The sequence below is a fragment of the Sinohyriopsis cumingii genome, unplaced genomic scaffold (assembly GCF_028554795.1).
Source record: "Sinohyriopsis cumingii isolate HCF-2022 unplaced genomic scaffold, ASM2855479v2 utg000881l, whole genome shotgun sequence".
NCBI lineage: Eukaryota > Metazoa > Mollusca > Bivalvia > Unionida > Unionidae > Sinohyriopsis > Sinohyriopsis cumingii.
Window position 1 is genome coordinate 797,381 of NW_028315939.1, and position 19,847 is coordinate 817,227.

The following is a 19,847-nucleotide window of genomic DNA, read 5'->3' on the forward strand; positions in this document are numbered from 1 at the left end:
ATCAGCCTAAAGAAAACAAACATGATGGCTCAGAACACGGATCCCACAAGCATCAACATCAACAACTACGAACTTGAGGTAGTCAGTCAGTTCATGTACCTCAGCTCTACCATTACCAACAACCTATCACTCAATGCTGAGCTCAACAAGCGAATTAGAAAGGCATCAACAACTCTCTCCAGGTTGTTGCAGAGAGTGTGGAATGACAGCATGATGACCCTGAACACTAAGATCTCCGTGTCATGCCTGCGTGTTAAGCACTCTCCTGTATGCCAGTAAAAACTGGACACTGTATGCCTCACAAGAGAAAAGACTGAGTGCCTTTCACATGATGTCTCCAACGCATACTTGGGATCACCTGGAGCAATCGAGTAACAAACAACGAGGTGCTTAAATGTGACAAGATTCCCAGCATGGCTCCACTCCTCCACCAACATCGCATCAGATGGCTGGGCCATGTACATCGGATGGGTGATGGACGGATCCCCAAAGACCTTCTTATTCAGAACTTGCCTCTGGCAAAAGGTCGATCGGACAGCCACATCTCCGCTTCATGGATGTCTGCATGTGCGAAATGAAAGCCCTTGACATCAATGTCAACACCTGGGAAGAGCTCGCTCTAGAAGGCCCAGCTGGCAACACACTCTGATCACTGGTTTGAAAGCCGGTGAGGACAAGCTACACTTGCTAGCTGATGAAAAGCAATCTCAGAGGAAGAAGAAGCAGCCCCAACACACACCAGACCCAACCTACAAGTGCAGCAAGGACTGCCACTCCCATGTTGGGCTACATAGCCATAGCAGACGCTGCACAACCACCAACCGGGACATCTCTCATGGGTGCACTTCCATCGTCTCTCAAGACTAACTGATGCCAACAATATGTTTTATGTCATATATACCATAATTATTCTAAACTTTTGACACTGCTTATAACTGGCACCCTCCAAATTAAAAGAAGTTCACTTGTAATTTATATAGGTTTTCCAAATATTGACAATTCTGAGTATAAATTGTGAAACATTTGAGTAAATTTTAGGCAATCATTGTAATTATTTTATTTTGCCGAGTCCTTACAATACAAACAAGGTAAACACAGGGTCAAGGAGAAGACACCTTACAGCAATTCTGAGGATCACCACTGATGGTATTTGCCTCTTAGTATATGTTATATTTTAGAGGAGTGATGCTACTGAAGATAACTTCAAATCTGCTTGTCAGATTTCAGAAAAGAAGTGGCTGCACGCAACCTGTATACAATTCTGGGAAAATGAAAATATAAGAGAAGCATACCAAACATCAGGACAATAAGCTAGCTTCCAAGGCTGCATCTAATGTTGCACCGAGTAATTTCAAAAGGGGCATAATGATGCAGACAGTGGTCCATACCTGTTCCCAGGCCTTGCTTACTTGTGCTTTTCTTGAGAACATGCATATTCCCAGGCCTTGCTTACTTGTGCTTTTCTTGAGAACATGCATATTCCCAGGCCTTGCTTACTTGTGCTTTTCTTGAGAACATGCATATTCCCAGGCCTTGCTTACTTGTGCTTTTCTTGAGAACATGCATATTCCCAGGCCTTGCTTACTTGTGCTTTTCTTGAGAACATGCATATTCCCAGGCCTTGCTTACTTGTGCTTTTCTTGGGAACATGCATATTCCCAGGCCTTGCTTACTTATGCTTCCCTCAAGATCACAGGCATTTGTTCTCCAAGAGATCACACATATTCCCAGGTCTTGTTTAGTTGTGCACCTTTGATATCAAACATATTTTCCCACACAATGTTTAGTAGTGTTTCCCTTGAGATCTCACTCATTCTCAGGCCTTGTTTCATTATGTATCCCTTAAGATTACACAAAGTCACAGCTTTGTTTAGTTGTGCTTCTCGAGATCACACATATTAACAGGTCTTGTTTAGTTGTGCACCTTTCATATCAAACATATTTTCCCAGACAATGTTTAGTAGTGTTTCCCTTGAGATCACAAATTCACAGCTTTGTTTAGTTGTGCTTCTCAAGATCACACATAATCCCAGGTCTTACTTAACTATGCTAACTTTGAGATAACACATTTTCTCAGGCCTTGTTTAGCAGCGTTTCCCTTAAGATCACACATATTCCAGGCCTTGTTTAGTTGTGCTTCCTTTAAGCTCACTCATATACCAAGGCCTTAATTAGTACAGTTTCCCTTGACATCTCACATATTTTCAGGCTATGTTTAGCTGTACCTACCTTGTGATATATTTCAAGGCCTTGTTTAATGTGCTTCTCTTAAGATCACACTTATTCCCATGTATTGCTTTGCTGTGCTTCCCATGCTGTGCAAGATTATGTATTGCACAATAGTCATTAACATCCAAGATATTAAACTGGTTTCAGCAAAGAGCTGATAATGACGGCATGCAAATCAAAAGATAAATACAAAGTTTGACAAACAGAGAGAAAATACTAAACTTTCAATATTGTAAAGTGGTACCATTTTAATCTTCAAAACTTACCTGGCTCTCACAAAGTCTCTCTGAGGTCTGCTGCTGGAAAAAAAGATCAAATGTAATTTGTTTCTAAATTAGAACCAACACAAATACAGTGACCATCTGCATATAACAGTCAAGTAAATCCCAATAACACATAAATCTGTACATTTCAACTGAGGAGGCCTCATCTCTGAACATGTGACTATCAGGCTCAGACCATTAGCTTTATGTGGGTTCTTACAGGGCTTCTCCCAGGTTCTTTCTCCACCAGTTATAATGGCTGTTAAGTATAGCCTACCACAGGGGACATAATAATTTCAAATTTAATGGATCATCATCACAGCATGAAATGCTCTGCAAAACCTTGAACTCACACCTCAACCTGCTGTCTACATCTGCCATTGCCAATGTCAATGCCAGGTACATTGCATAAACTACCATGTACTTTGTATCAGTGAGCAAACAGTTTGTTTTATAAGTTCATTTCATTTGGCAACAGTTGAGTCTAAATTAGTCCTGAAATTCTACCAACATTTACTCTGATTTCAGTGACATTTAGAAACTGTGAATCTGATATATATAAAAATTGGCTTAAAACTAGGCCTAAAATTAAACAAGTACGACGATTATGACTTCAACTGTACTCTACAGAATCGAACTTTAAATCACTTCCTTGCTTAGCTAAACAGATTTGCAACAACTTCAAACATATTTTGTAAAATTCAAAATCTGATAATAGGTAAAAAGAAGAAGAAAAAACTTAACGAAGTTACAATATTGACTGCTTCTAAATAACATATTAATGGGGTGAGTGTGGTGATGAGTTATGCATAATCTACTTGACTACAAGTGGGTTGCCATTTACCTATCTGACCATCTCAAACTACTTGCGGGGCCCCGAGTGGCCGAGTGGTCTAAAGCGCTCTTCGTTACGGATCACTGCCATCTCACCTCTGTCTGCGGCGGTTCGAGTCTAAGATTCAGCCAATGTGGGCATGTGAGAAAGCTTGCCAGTAGCTTCTCGTGGGTCGGTGGTTCTTTCCGGGGTTTTCCGGGTTCTTCCTCCACCATTAATACTGGCCGCCATGTATAGCCTATCGTGCTGAAAAATGGCGTTAAACCCCACAACAACAACAACAACAACAACAAACTACTTGCAATACATATTATTTCATAAATAATGAATAATTCAAATTCTTGACAATTTCATGGTTCCCACACTTTTCTAAAGATAAATTTCCAGGTCTTTTCCAGGGTTTTTCCAGGAAGAAATTAATTTTTTCAAGGTTCACATATGACCATTACTGAACAGTATTAAAGAACATTTAAGATTTAAAACATGCATTTTCTAAATCTAAAGATGGTTCTCTTTCAAGTCTCTCCAAAACATCTAAGCCAGAGAAGATGATCATGTACAAAATCACAGAATTCCCAGGTTTTTTCTGACTTTCATCAATATTTGCAAAATTCCAGGATTTTTCATGGTCAGGAAAAAAATTATCATTTCTCCTGACTTTTTCCCCCGATTTCCCAGTAGCAAGGGAACCCTGCAATTTGCACTATGAATTGATGTTAGAAGCATTTAGCCATTTCTTTTAAAGATATGAGCAATTACTCCACCATGATGCTAAAGTGAAATAAAACTTTTTACCTCATTACTATATAGGGCATCAAAGAGAGATTTTGGTTTGGTACTGGTGACTGAGAACCCTTCATACTGACGTTTCAAACTGGTGATCGTCATCTCCTCATCTGAAAATAAATCCCACAGATGATGCACATAAAAAAAGGCCAATTGTGTCGAGTACATTGTAGAAATGGATTTTGGATCATTCATCATCTGAATACAGTTAAGTTGATTAACCCAATGCCAGCTTTCTAATTTAATCATAAAATGGGTACAATTTTTAAATCACTTGGCTCCGATTCTAACAATATGTTTTCAGGTTTATATCTTCAATCAGGACATTCTAATTAATAATGAAGAAAGTGCATAAAGGATGCATGCCATATGTACTTGCTTATAAGTCGAGTCAAACTGCAAATATCAAAGATCCTGATCTGCCATAGCATAATGTGCCTGTAAATCAGGGTCTATGTTGTTTGTTCTACTTATTACTCCTAACAAACTGCACAGACCCAGATCTGCCAGTGGATTATGCATTATTCTGTGCAGTTTGCAGTTGGACTAGACTTATAAGCAAATATATATGGTGTATATGACACAATGACAGGAACCAGTAGAAAGCTACAAGATTATATGTCTCCTCAGATTAATGTATTGCAAATAAATAACAGTACATGCCAGTACTGATTTATAGACAAAAGTTCATATTAGGAGAAAACATTTGTGAGTAGGTGAACTAGTTCTGTTGATAAAATAAGAAATTTGATTGAAGGAAGTTGGATTGAAAAAACTATAGTTTGAATATTCAAGGTAGTGCATACAAATAATGTGACAATGAAGATTAGAAGTTCTTAGTTCATAACAACAGAAAGTGTGTGTAATGGATATGGATTTTTAACGTAGCTTTTAACAATTTTTCAGTCATATCGCTATGATGTCTGCAGTGTGGCAGTTTATAGTGATGTCTAGCACTGGGGCATCATGCCACAGACATGTAGCATGATGTCCCACCTACTCACATTATCCTAACACCAGGCCGAGTTAAACTGCCGTCCTAACACTAACCTCTTAATGCTGAGCACCAAGTGAGGCAGCTGTCAGTATCATTTTTTATAAGTCTTTGGTATGACTCGGCCAGGATCGAACCCACGACCTCACGCATCTGAGGTGGCCACTCTAACCAATGGGCCACCGGAGCGGTTAACAATAGAAAGAAACTTTCATTAATGTCTTCATGTACCGATCTTGTGTGCCTTGATAATAATTTTAAGCAATGGTTAAAACAGTTTTCTGTTATTTATTCTTTGAGATTTGTTTTTATTTTTTTAAACTTTTGCACTTTTAAGAACTGAACTTATGAAGTCTTATACACTATACGCTAACTCATATACTTGGCATTACTGTGGCTGTTCATGCCATGTGTATTTTCAATCTTCATTACTTCATGATTTTTTGTTGTTGTTGTAGGCTTTAATGCCATTTTTCAGCACACAATAGGCCATACATGATGGCCAATATTAATGGTGGAGGAAGAAGTAGGGGGAATCCTCGGAAAGAACCATCGACCCTCAAGAAGCTGCTGGCAAGCTTTCTCACATACCCACCTTGGCCGGATCCGAGACTCAAACCCAAGCAGACATAGGTGAGATGGCAGTGATCCGTAATGGTGAGCACTTTAGACCACTCGGCCACTTGGGGCCCCATTACTTCATGAAACATTTAAAATACGAAATTCAACGCTTACTTAGGTAATCTTTAATTTACGATACATTAGCAACATGAAATTTTATGAAATTTAGAATTGAGCAAAAATATAATTTATCCTAAGATAATTTTTAAAAAATCTTGTTTTTTGAAGTCATGTGTAATAATACTCTCTGTCCAGTTAAACAGATGTTGAGTACTATTACTGTCTTAATTTTCTTTCACTACTAATTATTATCAAAGATGGTATGTCCCATTAAATGCCACTTAAATAATGTTAACATCAGTTGTCACCATATTCAAGCAAAATGTGAAATTTCTTAGTAATGTATGTTTCCCAGAAATTACTAACCTGAACATGGTAACATGAGGAAATTACTCTCTGTTATCTGATTCCAGTCCTTACAGAAAGACAAAGGGGCCCCAAGTGGCCGAGTGGTCTAAAGCACTCTCCTTGACAATTGTTGCAAATTCTGCAGCACAAATGTCCGTAATCATCATATATATTGAATGAGGTCATGACCTTACTAACTAGTGACCCCCCCACCCCCACTGACTAGGGGATTTTCCTCCATATGTAGGCTCTATATAATAGCATTCCCTGAATCAGCAAAATACATGAAAAATGATTCTACCCATCAGATCTGCTAGCATGGTCAGCTGAGTAGAGTCCAGCATAGAACTTGGTCTGACTGGGCAATGCTGATCTAGTGTACTGAGTTGGGCTGGAATGAATGGATCCAGCTACAATGCCTATTCATCCTCTACTGGCATCATGGATATGGTTGGTCCAGTCAGCCAGGGAGGTCTGCTGGGTATAAGAGCTTGTTGCTGTATAAACTGTCAAGCAACATGCAAGTCTGAAATGACTGATTCATGACTGCCAAAACCATACATAGATTATCCAGACAGATAGACTAGTTGGCTGGCACCAGGTAGGCATACAGAAAATGATATAAAGCTTGCAGGCGAAGCCAGCTAGCAAAGTCAGAAGGTAATTCCTCATGCCTGGCATGTAAGTTCATGCATGGGATGGGATAGGTACTGATTGATACCCAGGGTTACAGATGGTCCCACTTTCTTCCAAGTCACTCTTCAACATTATAGATGATTTGCATATAATATGAAATTCTAATATAATTTGAGTGAAATCACTTGGCATTGCTTCAATGGATATAAAATGATCATTGCCATAGGACCCGTTATCAGTATCTTTGTCAGTGGTGGAGTGATGGGGATGGCATCCTGACATCCCCCATAACTATGAACAGTTAATACTTTGTGTTCAGATGATTTTGAGCATGCCCTTTTCTCATGGCCCTTTAACTGGCTTTTCATGAAATTTGGACCAAGCATCTTCTGCTCAATACACGGGTATGAGGAAGAACAAATACACAAACTATTCATATAGGCAAACTTGCATTACCATGACAATTAAAGAGGAACCCAATAGACTGAAATTCAACAACACTATATGTATGTATGTATGTATGTATATATATATATATATATATATATATATATATATATATATATATATATATATATATAATGGACAGTCAAAATTAAACAATAATTTTAAATAAATTATTTGAAGGCACTGTGCAAGCAAAAGTTGAAAATGGTTATATCCAAGATACAGGGGACTACTTGCAGAAGAAAAGTTAATCTGTAGGGGTTACTTCCCTTTATTTATACATGATTAATAAACAGCAAGACTTATTTGGTCTTTCGGCTGGATTCAGAACTAGTATGGTGTAATTTGTTGATGTTAATGTGACTGGGTAATGTATTTAATGGAGAAATGAGCTGATCCCAAAAGTGGAGGATGATTAAATAAAACTGAAAACAAACATTTATCATCTTTCATATAGAGCAACACCACTAGCCCATCTCTCTCTCATCTTATTACATCCAATATTTAATATGACCATTTAGACACTATGCTCTGCTCATTAAAAAATAGTTTTTAAATAGCAAAAACATGTTTCTTTGTTAAATTAATATAATTGTATGCATAGTTTTAATTCGATAGTATTTCACTAGAGCAATTGGATGTAAATGGTACTTGGAACTTCAGGCACCTTTAAATTGTTATTTTCCTTCTGAAAATTAAAATATGAACTGTTCTCTGTTTTTTTATCAACAAAAATCTCCACTTTTCATGCATATTTTTCATATCAATACAAAAAAGGCAGTACCCAGTCTATGGACGATATATATTTACTGAACTGAGCTTTAGAAATGAAAGCTACTGGATGCTAAATTCTTTATTGCATTTTTTTTTTCTTTCTCATCAAAATGGACTGCAGGGTGATCTTAAGATTCTGTGCATCTAGTTAAAACTTTTGTAAATAAATTTAGCATTGCATGCACTAGCTAACTCCTTTACTTAATTCTTGAATACACTATAACTTTCTTTTCATTTTTTAGTAGCCTAAAGCTGCTTTTCTTTTAGGATAGTAATTATCATTTTTTATTTTATTCATTTCAGTTTATTTTCCAAGATCATGGGGACATTGCTTCAAAACTAATCTCACTTATATTATACCATGTCTTTGAGGCATCAGACTGGGTACATGTTGGGCAACCGTGCTAGCCCTCTCCAGGTTTGTGGGTTCACTTCTGTGGCTTATTGTTGGCATGAAATAAGCCCCTGTACATCCAGCTGTGTTGGCTTTTCTTTTCTTTACCTTTGGTGCTGGCATCTGAAGAAAGTTGAAGTACAACTAGAAATGTGTCAATATGCCATGGATAACCCTGCCAGTATGATGCATTCAAAGAACAAAGTTGTAAATCAAGCAGAGGCCAAAACCCCATAAATTCCACCAACCCCAACCCCCCCCCAAAAAAATCAGACTTAAACTAGGTCTTATAAAATCATTAAGTCCTTAAAATGTTACTGAGCTGGAAAAAAACTGAATGGCAAAGTTAAAACTAAAAATGTAGTCATAACTTCATCCAGTTCTGCCATAGAGGAAGGAAAATTAAATTAGACCTTGATGTTCTTCAGGTAAAGCCCCATACTAAATCTGATTCTAATGTATTCTGTTTATTACATTTCCTTCATAAGTTCATTTGTGGAAAGGAAACTGATGAGCAAAGATTAAAATAAGGGAGGGAAATTAACGCCTTAAAAATCTGGAAGATAATGCTGAACACTGAACTGGACCCAAGTCACATACCATATCCGATTTCAATCCATCAAGTGCCTCAAAGTTAGTAAGTGGAAATTGCTAAATTCTAAGTCACACAGGGGTCATAACTCCCTAAATTGTTTGTGGAAAGTGGTCAAAAATTTAACTTGACCAAGGTATTCTGAATGCAATAATATCACATAAGATTTCAGTCCCTCAGGTCCTTCCAAAGTTCCTGTGTGGAAATGAAATATGTGATAGATATGATGTGACTTGATGGGTCATGACAGACATCGATAACACTAAAAGCCCCTGCCATAAATTGGGTGTAGGCTTAACAAAAATTGATGTTACTTATACCAACTTTCGTTATGATTCTATGGTCTTAAAATAAATAACAAGAAAGAGTGAAAACCAGCAAGTTTTGCAAAATTTTAAATATTATTTATTTCCCAAATAGCAAAGTCAAAGAATTAAATATAACTTACTGTATGGTGAATGAAATCCTAAAGTTCTAAATGTTCTATCAAGTAATCCAAATGTGTTTTAAAAGTATTCCAAATGATGGTCAGTATTGTACTGATGTATCAACAGTACAGAAAAATCACTATAATATAATCCAAAAATGTCTTTAAATGAATTCACAGTAATTCCATGATAGTCATTATTCAAATTACTATGAAATAATTTAGCACTGTAAAACCATCAAATAATTAAATGAAATAAATGAATTTCTTCTCAATATAACCGAATAACTTGTGTCACTACTAATAATGCCTAATTCTACATAATAATTCTATTATATAGATTACCAATATGCATTAGAGAGAATGCAGCTTCAAAGAATCATATGGCATTTCGAAATCACTCTATCAGTAAATATTCAGCTGTTTTAATACTGACAAATAAGGAATTAGTTCAGCTTGACCTTCTACTAGAACTCATGTCCTGAAATCGGATCATGTGATGGATTCCTGAAATAAACTACATCTAAACCTTGGAACTTTATGAATGAATCTACATACTATTTACACATATGATCATTGGGGAAAATTAGTATCTATACTATTACCTAAATAGCCCTTATAAAACTATTACCATGAATGATAATACACACTTAATACACATATGATCATTGGGGAATATTAGTATCTATACTGTTATTACCTAAATAGCCCTTATAAAACTATTATCATGAATGACAATACACATAGATATACATAACACTTTATACATGATGTTTAACAATCCTATTGCTATAGTAACAAGATAAGATAAAAGACATTAATGTCTCTTCACTTAAGAGGGTTCCTAGCTTATTATGATTGGGAAATCCATTTGAAGAAGAACCATAGCACTTGTAAATCATGCTGTTGAATGTTGGAAATCTGTGTGCCAAATCTGGACAAAATCCAGTGTTCCGCTAACTTATGGAAACCAAACATAGGATGTGGTTGTATTCAGGGGCCATAACTACTCTAAGTAAGGACTTAGAAGGCTGAAGATTAAACTTGTCTCATCAACATGAAGAATGCAAATCAAACTAATTTCTCAAGCAAACTGGTTGAAATCTGAGACTGCAAACCAAAGTAATTTATTAACCAAACTGGTTGAAATCTGTGACTGAAAAACAAAGGAATTTATTAACCAAACTGGTTGAAATCCGAGACTGCAAACCAATGTAATTTATTAACCAAACTGGCTGAAATCCGAGACTGCAAACCAAAGTAATTTATTAACCAAACTGGTTGAAATCCGAAACTGCAAAACCAAAGTAATTTATTAACCAAACTGTTTGAAATCCAAGACTGCAAACCAAAGTAATTTATTAACCAAACTGGTTGAAATCCGAGACTGCAAAACCAAAGTAATTTATTAACCAAACTGGTTGAAATCTGAGACTGCAAAACCAAAGTAATTTTATAACCAAACTGGTTGAAATCAGAGACTGCAAATCAAAGTAATTTATTAACCAAACTGGTTGAAATCCAAGACTGCAAAACCAAAGTAATTTATTAACCAAACTGGTTGAAATCCAAGACTGCAAACCAAGCTAATTTATTAACCAAACCAGGTGAAGTCCATGACGTTCCAGTAAAGTTCCTTCAAAAACCAAACTGCAGACAAACGGTCAAATGTGATTAACATGAGTGGCCATCTGACTTTGTCAAGCAAAACTGTAATCATACAGCTCTCTCCCCAACCCTCTATATCTAACTTATTAAAACTGAATGCTGCCATTGGTATCACATGTGGTACCCTTGTCTTGATATGCTTGTGCTGATGAGGTAAAAACTGCAGCAGACATTCATTTTTACAAAGTTAGGTAAGATGTGAAAAATAATAAGAAACAAACTCTCTAATGTTACCATTTTTTCAGCATTTTTGAAGAAAACTTGAGCATCTCGGATGGCATTGCCAAATGTTTCATGCTGCTTGACATGTGGCCGAACCCAGACAGGTAGCTGACTCAAAGAATGAGAAGAAGAAAATCTGGAATAAGAACAGAAATCCTGACAATTACCACTTAAATTAGAATCGTGTACAGCCAAAAATATCCTGTGGGGTCTAGTCTAAGACAATGATTGCAGGACTAATTTCAAAAACACTGTACTGGAAAATGATCTGAATTGTGTTGTTTTTAATTAGATATTTTGCACCCAAAAAATGAAAATAATCATAGTTCCCAAATTTACATTTTCCTGTCCATTTTCATATTCTCCTTTATGCCTAGAGTAGAAAAAAAGTAATGTCATTCTAGCTTTGTTTTATGAGTGTTTAATTGATCATCAGCAGATTATCACAAACACTGAATCAGGAAAGGATTTTAATACTGCTCAGGTATAAAAGGATTTACAAAAATAACACATGCATGAAAGAATTATACACCAATAAATTTTTATAATGATCCAGAGATCCATTTTCAGTGCACCATGGGCTACTGGTTCATTTTTAAAATACTCTAAAATATCAACTAACATAAAATTTGAATTTATCTTCCACATATCTTGCAGACAAATTTATGCTTAATCAAATTTAATCCTTGAATATAAATGGAAAGAAAAAATATAAATTTGACATTCTTATATGATTCAATCTGTTCTTAATATTTTTTATAAACACTGTATATGGGCCAGCTTACAGACAGCTTATTTGGACCCATGGACACACAGATAGATGTAACTGCTTTTTATAGTTTTAAGTTGTCATTTGCTCAGTACAAACTGAACATTACTGGAACTATTAGGTCAATGTTTTATCAGTATTCATATTCATTTATCGTATAATGCTTGTGACAGTGCATTGGTAACTTCTGATATGGTCAAACACATGGTATCAAAGTTTAAAAATAGAATTCCATGCTTTCATTTTCCATTACGGACATGAGCAAATTTATTGTTATTTTAGAATCAAACTGAAAGATTACTAACATTCAAATATAAAATAATGGGATTATTATCTTGCAAATTATGTTCCATAAAATACTCGCCATAAACTCTGCTAACTTACTGCAAGACAAATGAACCATTCATTGAACATGTGTGTGTGATTAGGATTTTTAACGAAGCTTTAACAATTTTTCTGTCATACTGCTATGATGTCTGCAGTGTGGCAGTTTATAGTGATGTCTAGCACTGAGGCATCATGCTGTAAGCATGAAGCATGATGTCCCACCTAGTCACATTATCCTGACACCAGGCTGACCAGTCCTAACACAAATCTCATAAAGCTGAGCACGTAGCGAGGCAGCTGTTAGTACCATTTTTGTAAGTCTTTGGTATGACTCAGCCAGGGATTGAACCCATGACCCCCTCATTTCCGAGGTGGACGCTCTAACCACTAGGCCACTGGAGCAGTTAAACCATTCATTGAACAGTCAGACATAAAGTCACTCAGTAACAAATGACACTACTTAGAATGTTTGCCATTTATATGTTGTGAATACAATGAACTCATCAACAACCATTCTTATCTTTCACTCCGAAGTTATGGGAGCAGATATACTTAAAGAGATATCTGCAAAGCTTGAAACTATTACCATTTTCCACATACATGTATATATCAGCATTACAAGTAACACTAACAATTTCTTGTCTTTTATGTCAATTACATTAAATCTGGTAGTATTGTATGCACAGACTTGCAAATGACTGATTAACAATTTTGAAATGATGACACTAAAGCAGCAATCAAGTCTATAATCTTATCAATATAACTTACAGCTTATAAATAAACCTCATTTATAATAGAAGATTTTTGTGAATGATTGTCTGTGATATTGAAATTTTAATGATATAAAGCAACTTTGTCTTCTTTAAGACCACCCTTATCTATTGCCAAACACTATTATGGTTTAATTTCCAAGAAAAAAGTCAGCAGTGTTTTCCATCAATTTTAGGATTATTACGTTAACAGCTATATCAAGGACAACTTTTTTCATGCTTTGCTCAGAATGAGTGATATGCAAAAATTGCATATAATTTATTTTTTGGCAAGTCTAATTGCAATTACTTTAGTTTATCCTTTATATTTAGAAACTTCATCCCATATCTTTTCAAATGGGGGTTAGGTGGAGGGAGAGTTTCCCACCCTGAAAAAACCTAAAAAATAAGTTTGTGATTATTTCCTGGTCATAAAGCCATAAGAAGTATGATAAAAAAAGGTCCAAAAACATACATTTTCATGTGCATCAGAGGCATATGATGCTTTCTGACTGTCATAATTATTACATGCTTTTTGACTATCTTAATTATTACATGCTCTTTGACTGTCATAATTATTACATGCTCTTTGACTGTCATAATTATTACATGCTCTTTGACTGTCATAATTATTACATGCTCTTTGTCATAATTATTACATGCTCTTTGACTGTCATAATTATTACATGCTCTTTGACCATTAAAGAAGACTTGTATGGGTATTCCACTGTCTAATGTAGTCGTTTGTATCTAAAAACTTGCCAAAGAATGGATACAATAAAAAATAAATATTAAACCAGCCTACATATCTAGTAACATTATTGACTTAAAAATGTGAATGATTTCACCAAATCACATAATTAAAAATAGTTTGATGCTGCATCATACAGAATGTGATTCTGGGAATATAACCCACTGCCATGAAAATATTTCGTGTTTGTGCTCTAGTTTAGAAATGACACCTGTACTCCACAAAGATATGCTGGGGGGGGGGGTGTTTGAAGTGAGGGTGTAGGTTTAAGGGGCGAGTTGTATTTCCTAATACTCCTTTCCTTTCATAACTCACCCACAACAGGGTCCAAACACATAGCTGCAACTTAAGCAAGAGATCGTTGATAAACTAAGAAAGGGATGGAGATCCACATAGCAGACAAAAGTGTGTTGGTGGTGAGTGTGTACAGATTACATTTTGACTACTTGTTTTATAATGACATTGAGAAAAACTGAATAGAGTTTCATTTTTCTTTAGAAAAAAGACACTTTTGTGATTCACAATGTCCCATCAATGTCATTGTCTAATGTCACCTGGTACAAAACCCAAGAATTCATCTTGGTCATCATAAGCATCATCTAACTCGAAATCCTCATCTAGTTATCTGTGGCTACTGATATGGAGACTGAGCTTGTGCTCTGTGGTGCCACTTTGAGCATATACTCTGTGAAATCTATTAAAAGATATGTCGCAAATGAACAGATGTCAAATTGCGCAGCATTATAACAGGGAGTTAAACTCTGTTAGCTGAATTTATGACTCAGCTTAGTACTGAACAAGTATCAAATTCATGGCTCAATGAAAGGGTTCTCAACTGGAAAACAAAGTAGGTGCTGCCTTCACAAGCTATACGATTACATTTACACATGGGCTAGGAATTGCAGGACTAACTGGCATTGAACCAAGTATGAAATACATGGCTCAATCAAAGTAATAACAATTGGGAAAATCAAACAAGGGCTGCATTTACAAGCAAAGGTTTTCACCTTGGCAGACAGCATAGGAAATATTACCCTGGAATTAGATCTGGCTTACAAAAATGACAAATACATATCAAACTAAAATAATACTGTATCAAACACAAACTGTGCAAAACACACCATATAATACAAATAAATACAAATACAGGTTGTTCAAACTCACAGGGAAATGAAAGCAATGTATTTACTAGTAAACAACCCAGGGTAAACAATAATTAACATGACAAAATGTTATACAACAAAGCAGGTCTGTTTTAATCCACTGTTACAATGCAAAAACACTGCCCCAAGTTGTGGATCACAACACATCTGGCTCTTAATTCACAGAAATGCTTACGGGAACAAATTAACAGTTGATCAGAAGAGAACATACAATATTACTGATTACATTAAAACAGAAATAAATGATTAAAGCACAAATTTCACTTGACACATCTTTAATTAATGTTTCTCTTAAAAGTGTGGCCACTTATTAGTGTTTAACAGCATTTTTCATTGACATTGATTGCTAGTTCATTGTATATTGTTACTTACAAGGTAGAAAGAAAATATATTTCCAGTAAACTGTAACAAAATATGCGATTTCTTATTAAACTTGTAAATTTCATGATGTTGATCTTAAATTTCTTGGCACTAAATACCATTTTCAATGGCAAGATATGCAAAATGTTTCATTCACACTAACAATTAAACAAGACAAAACATCATAATACTTGCTTAAGAAATTGTTTTTGATTGAATCTCCCTTTTTTCAACACTGCCGAAGGTTGGAAAATTTTTAACCAAAGACCAACAAGCCATTATCGACCATCTTTATTACTTATAAAAAAACCTTATACTCTCCAAATACACAACAATAAGGTAATCGATTTATAACTTGTTTACATGGCAGACATGGCATAACAATTCTTAAGCGGATTAACTCGGCAAACATCACTGCACTGGTGGAACAGTTCCAGTCCCCAGCACACTGGATTTTACTGGTCTCAGTAGATAGAGCAAGTACAAATACCATTTTGTTCAAATTTTTAAAAAAGTCGTATAATTTTCAAACATGGCAGATTTTAATTATAACATGGATGTGCAGCAGACAGCCTATAAAACAGTATTGTGGTCCTATCACCAGTAGAATGACATGCTCATGTCATTATATTAAAGTACTGTTTGATTCAATCTCTTTAACAATAAAGTCATTTGCAATAGACCTGACTGAATTTACCTAGTATCACACAGAAGAATTGCACCATAGTCTTCCTTGTGACGGATGACTCTCCCGATGGCCTGATTCACAGCTCTGGATGCCTGTTGGTGATACCATTCCTTCCCTCCTAAACTCTACAATATAAATATACAGAACTGCTCAATCAGCAAAAAATATTTACAATGGTTATAGAGACTATGCTTAAAATGAAAGAACTTATCAAAAATGTCTTATAGATTTTCCAATTAACTAAAATCTGCCAAGATAATATCTCATCCTCTTAAACACCAACCCTTCTATTATTTTTCTTTCAACTTTATAGTACAAGGAAGTAATGATTCCTGAAACTTCGCATTTCTCAAATCTCTCAAAGAACATGTCTTGAGAGTGGGACTAACCCAATTCTTCAAAAGATCAATGAGAATAAATATACAACATGTTGAATTATCTATTTGCTTCTTTCTGGGTCTTGGATTGTTCAATCAGATATAATTATCAATCATAACTAAATTAAAATCTCCCCTATGATCAAATGATCATCAAGTTCTCATCCAAGTCATTTAAATCAGCTTTCAATTGTTCATAAAAATTAGGCATTTTCCAATCCAATATAACCTTATTTCCCTTTGCATCTTTTTTATTTGCTTTACTTAATTCAACATTATTCCGAACAAGGATTGCTACTCATCTACAATGACTTGAAATGATGCTAAAAAGCCCACTTCTATCTCCATTGACTTATATATAATATTCTTTTGTAGGAAATGTGTATTGTGCCAAAATAAAATAATAACTGTTTTTGTTTCACAAAATTTAATATATCTCTCCTCTTAGATTTGTCATCTCAATCATGACAATTCACTGATGCAAGAGCAATTCTATCAGTCATGAGATAATATACTAAAGTTACCTCTGTCTGGAAAATATCTCAGATGTAATGCCTGGTAGATATACATAAAACCTTAAAAAAACTGCACGAAAAAATCTTAAGAAGAAACTACTGTGTTGTTACATTTTACCTTTCACACAGAAAAAGAGATGTAAACAAAAGAAAACAGACAAGAATAAAGAAGAAACAGAAAGGCATTAATTATTTTTACCTTTATCTTGATGTAAGAGAACTTGTTAGAAATTCATAGATATAATTTGTTGACTTTTTGTATAAATATTTCCTTAAGTATACACAAGCTATCATTAAATACAACCAAATTGCAAAATAATACAATGAGGAAAAGACTATAAACACGGTGTGTGGAGAGTGGAGTTTTCAAAACTATTTGATTTGTATCTTCATAAATCTTACCTTAAAGTTTTGTTTCCCTTTCATCTCATCCAGAAACTTCATTTTGAGGGTAACTTTAGGATCCATGAAAGGTGGATATGGAAGTCCGGTGATAATAACAGCCCTACCATTGTTGTCGGAGAAATCAAGTCCCTCACTCACCTAGCAAATAAGAACATGTTAACGTCATGGGGTGGGGTATCAAGCAGTAAAGTAGTAAATTTTTAAACAATTAAATTTTCCTGAGAATACTTATCTGAAGCTCTGCTATCTCTCAAAACCAGCAGTTCCTAACAGACTATATATATATATATATATATATATATATATATATATATAAACCAAGAGAAGAAACTCTTACCCAATACCTCCCCTTCTCCCCTTACCAAGGTCAGGTGAGCCAAGTCAAAACCCATGAATGATTGCATAGGTAACAAGGTGATTGATTTTGGTCAATCCAGGTCACAGCTGACCAGCAAGTCTCATTAATGTTTGTCAAGGCGTATATTTGAACTACCATGATTCCTAAATGCATTGGAAATCATGGAGCAATATCCTCTGATCGTAACAAGAATTAACTTTTCCTTCTTGAAAATATAGTGAAAATATTTAGCCATCTGAGAGATTGAGGCATTCAAACAGATGATGTTGTCTCTGTACCAGTCCCTAGAAAAACCTGCCACCTATCCTCTTGACAAAGTGGTCAGCCTTCTTCATTCCTGTTTGTGAGAGCTGGAGGGCCTTCTTTGTGAAAGTATCTTAACTACTGAAGGCTGAAATTTGTTTTTATACCAGGCTTTCCAAACATAAGCCAGGCATCTACAATCCTGGATGAAACACCTGTGAGTGAGGATTTTTGAGCACATAGATTTTCATATGATTTTCTTGGGAACATCTGTAGGTTGAGCAGATTTTTCACCAAGAACTTGTCCGATCTCAGTGGAACTACCAGAACCACTTTGGAAGTTAGGTCACTGATTTTCTAAATGATGCTCTACAGTTGGAAGAAACGAGAGGCCAAAATCCCTTTCAAAATACCTGACACAGCCAAGCCTCTGGATCCAGAACTAATATGTACAAACCGTTATTATCTTTCATCACTGTAACATGACCTTTCACATTCTGACCCAATAATCAATAGGTTTTATGCTTACCCTGAAAACCATCAAAAAATATTCGGTCTGTGATGTAAAACTAATGCTATTCTGTAGAAACTATTTTCCTTCTTTCAGTCAAAGTGACCTTGATCTTTTTAACCTATCAACACCAAATTAATAGTGCTCTTCCCTCTTACAGTGCAAGTCAGTCATACAATCCTATCGACACCAAATTAATAGCACTCTTCCCTCTCACATTGCAAGTCAGTCATACAAACCTATCGACACCAAATTAATAGCACTCTTCCCTCTTACAGTGCAAGTCAGTCATACAAACCTATCGACACCAAATTAATAGTGCTCTTCCCTCTCACAGTGCAAGTCAGTCATACAAACCTATCGACACCAAGTTAATAACGCTCTTCCCTCTTACAGTGCAAGTCATTCACACAAATGGGCAATTGTAGATGGTCTAAAACTCAAATTATTGTGCAGAAATGAAATTGGTCGCAGGTTTCTTATTCTGCTGGTTTTAATAGCAATTTTAACATATTATCTATAGCACAGTGATCAAATGGGAGCTAAGTGCAAGGAAACACTGAGGTACTCAAGTATGGGAAGGCGCTGAACCCTTGTCCCTTGGATGATGAGTCTGACACTCTATCAAGCCAGTTACCAGGATAACAGACAGACAACATCATAATTAGCCATAATTTATCAAAAGATCCAACAATGATACATCAATAATTAAATAGGTGTCAATGTATGTTAAGGTTAAAGAAAAATCTAACTTTTTCATGCATAAACATTTGTAGACATCTGTTCTTGATAAAACCTTGAGGCTATGACAAATTCAAATCTTCAAAAGACAAAACCGAATAATCTGACTGAGTCAGTGACATACAAAGAAACCTGTCCTCAGAAACCAACCCTTTTTCTACAAATTGTGGTCTCTTATTAGAGAACATACATCACACAACACGTAATCCAGGCAGTTGTCTTTCATAGCAGGTGGTCTTCCAAGTAGTTGCCTTCTATAACAGGTGGTCTTACAAATAGTGACTTTCCATAACAGGTGGTCTTCCATAATAGTGGTCTTGCAGGACAGATGGTCTTCCAAAACAGTGGCCTTTTATGTTATGTAGACTTCCAAAATGGTGGTCTTTCAAAACAGGTGTTCTTTTTTTTTTGTGGTCTTACAAAACAGTGGTGTTTGATGCCTGCTGTATTGTTTATGCTTTTATGACAAATGGCAGAAAACTTCCATTGCAAGTACAAAACATAACATTTTAATGATGCAGTTACTTGAAACAGAGTCAAAAGAATCCTGACAAAAAGGTAACAGAAAACTTTAGAGCAAAATATTTTTACTAA

The 19,847-nt window shown here is 35.5% G+C and overlaps 1 protein-coding gene across 4 annotated transcripts in view; it reads right to left on the bottom strand.

The window, feature by feature from the left end:
- The window catches only part of LOC149773124 (regulator of telomere elongation helicase 1-like), a 240,161-nt gene that overhangs the window by 21,899 nt on the left and 198,415 nt on the right, over positions 1 to 19,847 (bottom strand). For 3 of the 4 annotated variants that reach the window (XM_089946786.1, XM_089946788.1, XM_089946789.1), the window contains 6 exons: positions 17,398 to 17,538; positions 16,113 to 16,228; positions 11,309 to 11,432; positions 8,354 to 8,510; positions 4,123 to 4,223; positions 2,496 to 2,528 (listed from right to left, as the gene is read on the bottom strand). In XM_089946786.1, coding sequence (XP_089802912.1) covers positions 2,496 to 2,528; positions 4,123 to 4,223; positions 8,354 to 8,510; positions 11,309 to 11,432; positions 16,113 to 16,228; positions 17,398 to 17,538 — 672 coding nt within the window. The remainder of the gene's footprint in view (positions 1 to 2,495; positions 2,529 to 4,122; positions 4,224 to 8,353; positions 8,511 to 11,308; positions 11,433 to 16,112; positions 16,229 to 17,397; positions 17,539 to 19,847) is intronic. The other variant, XM_089946787.1, reaches the window with a different exon arrangement.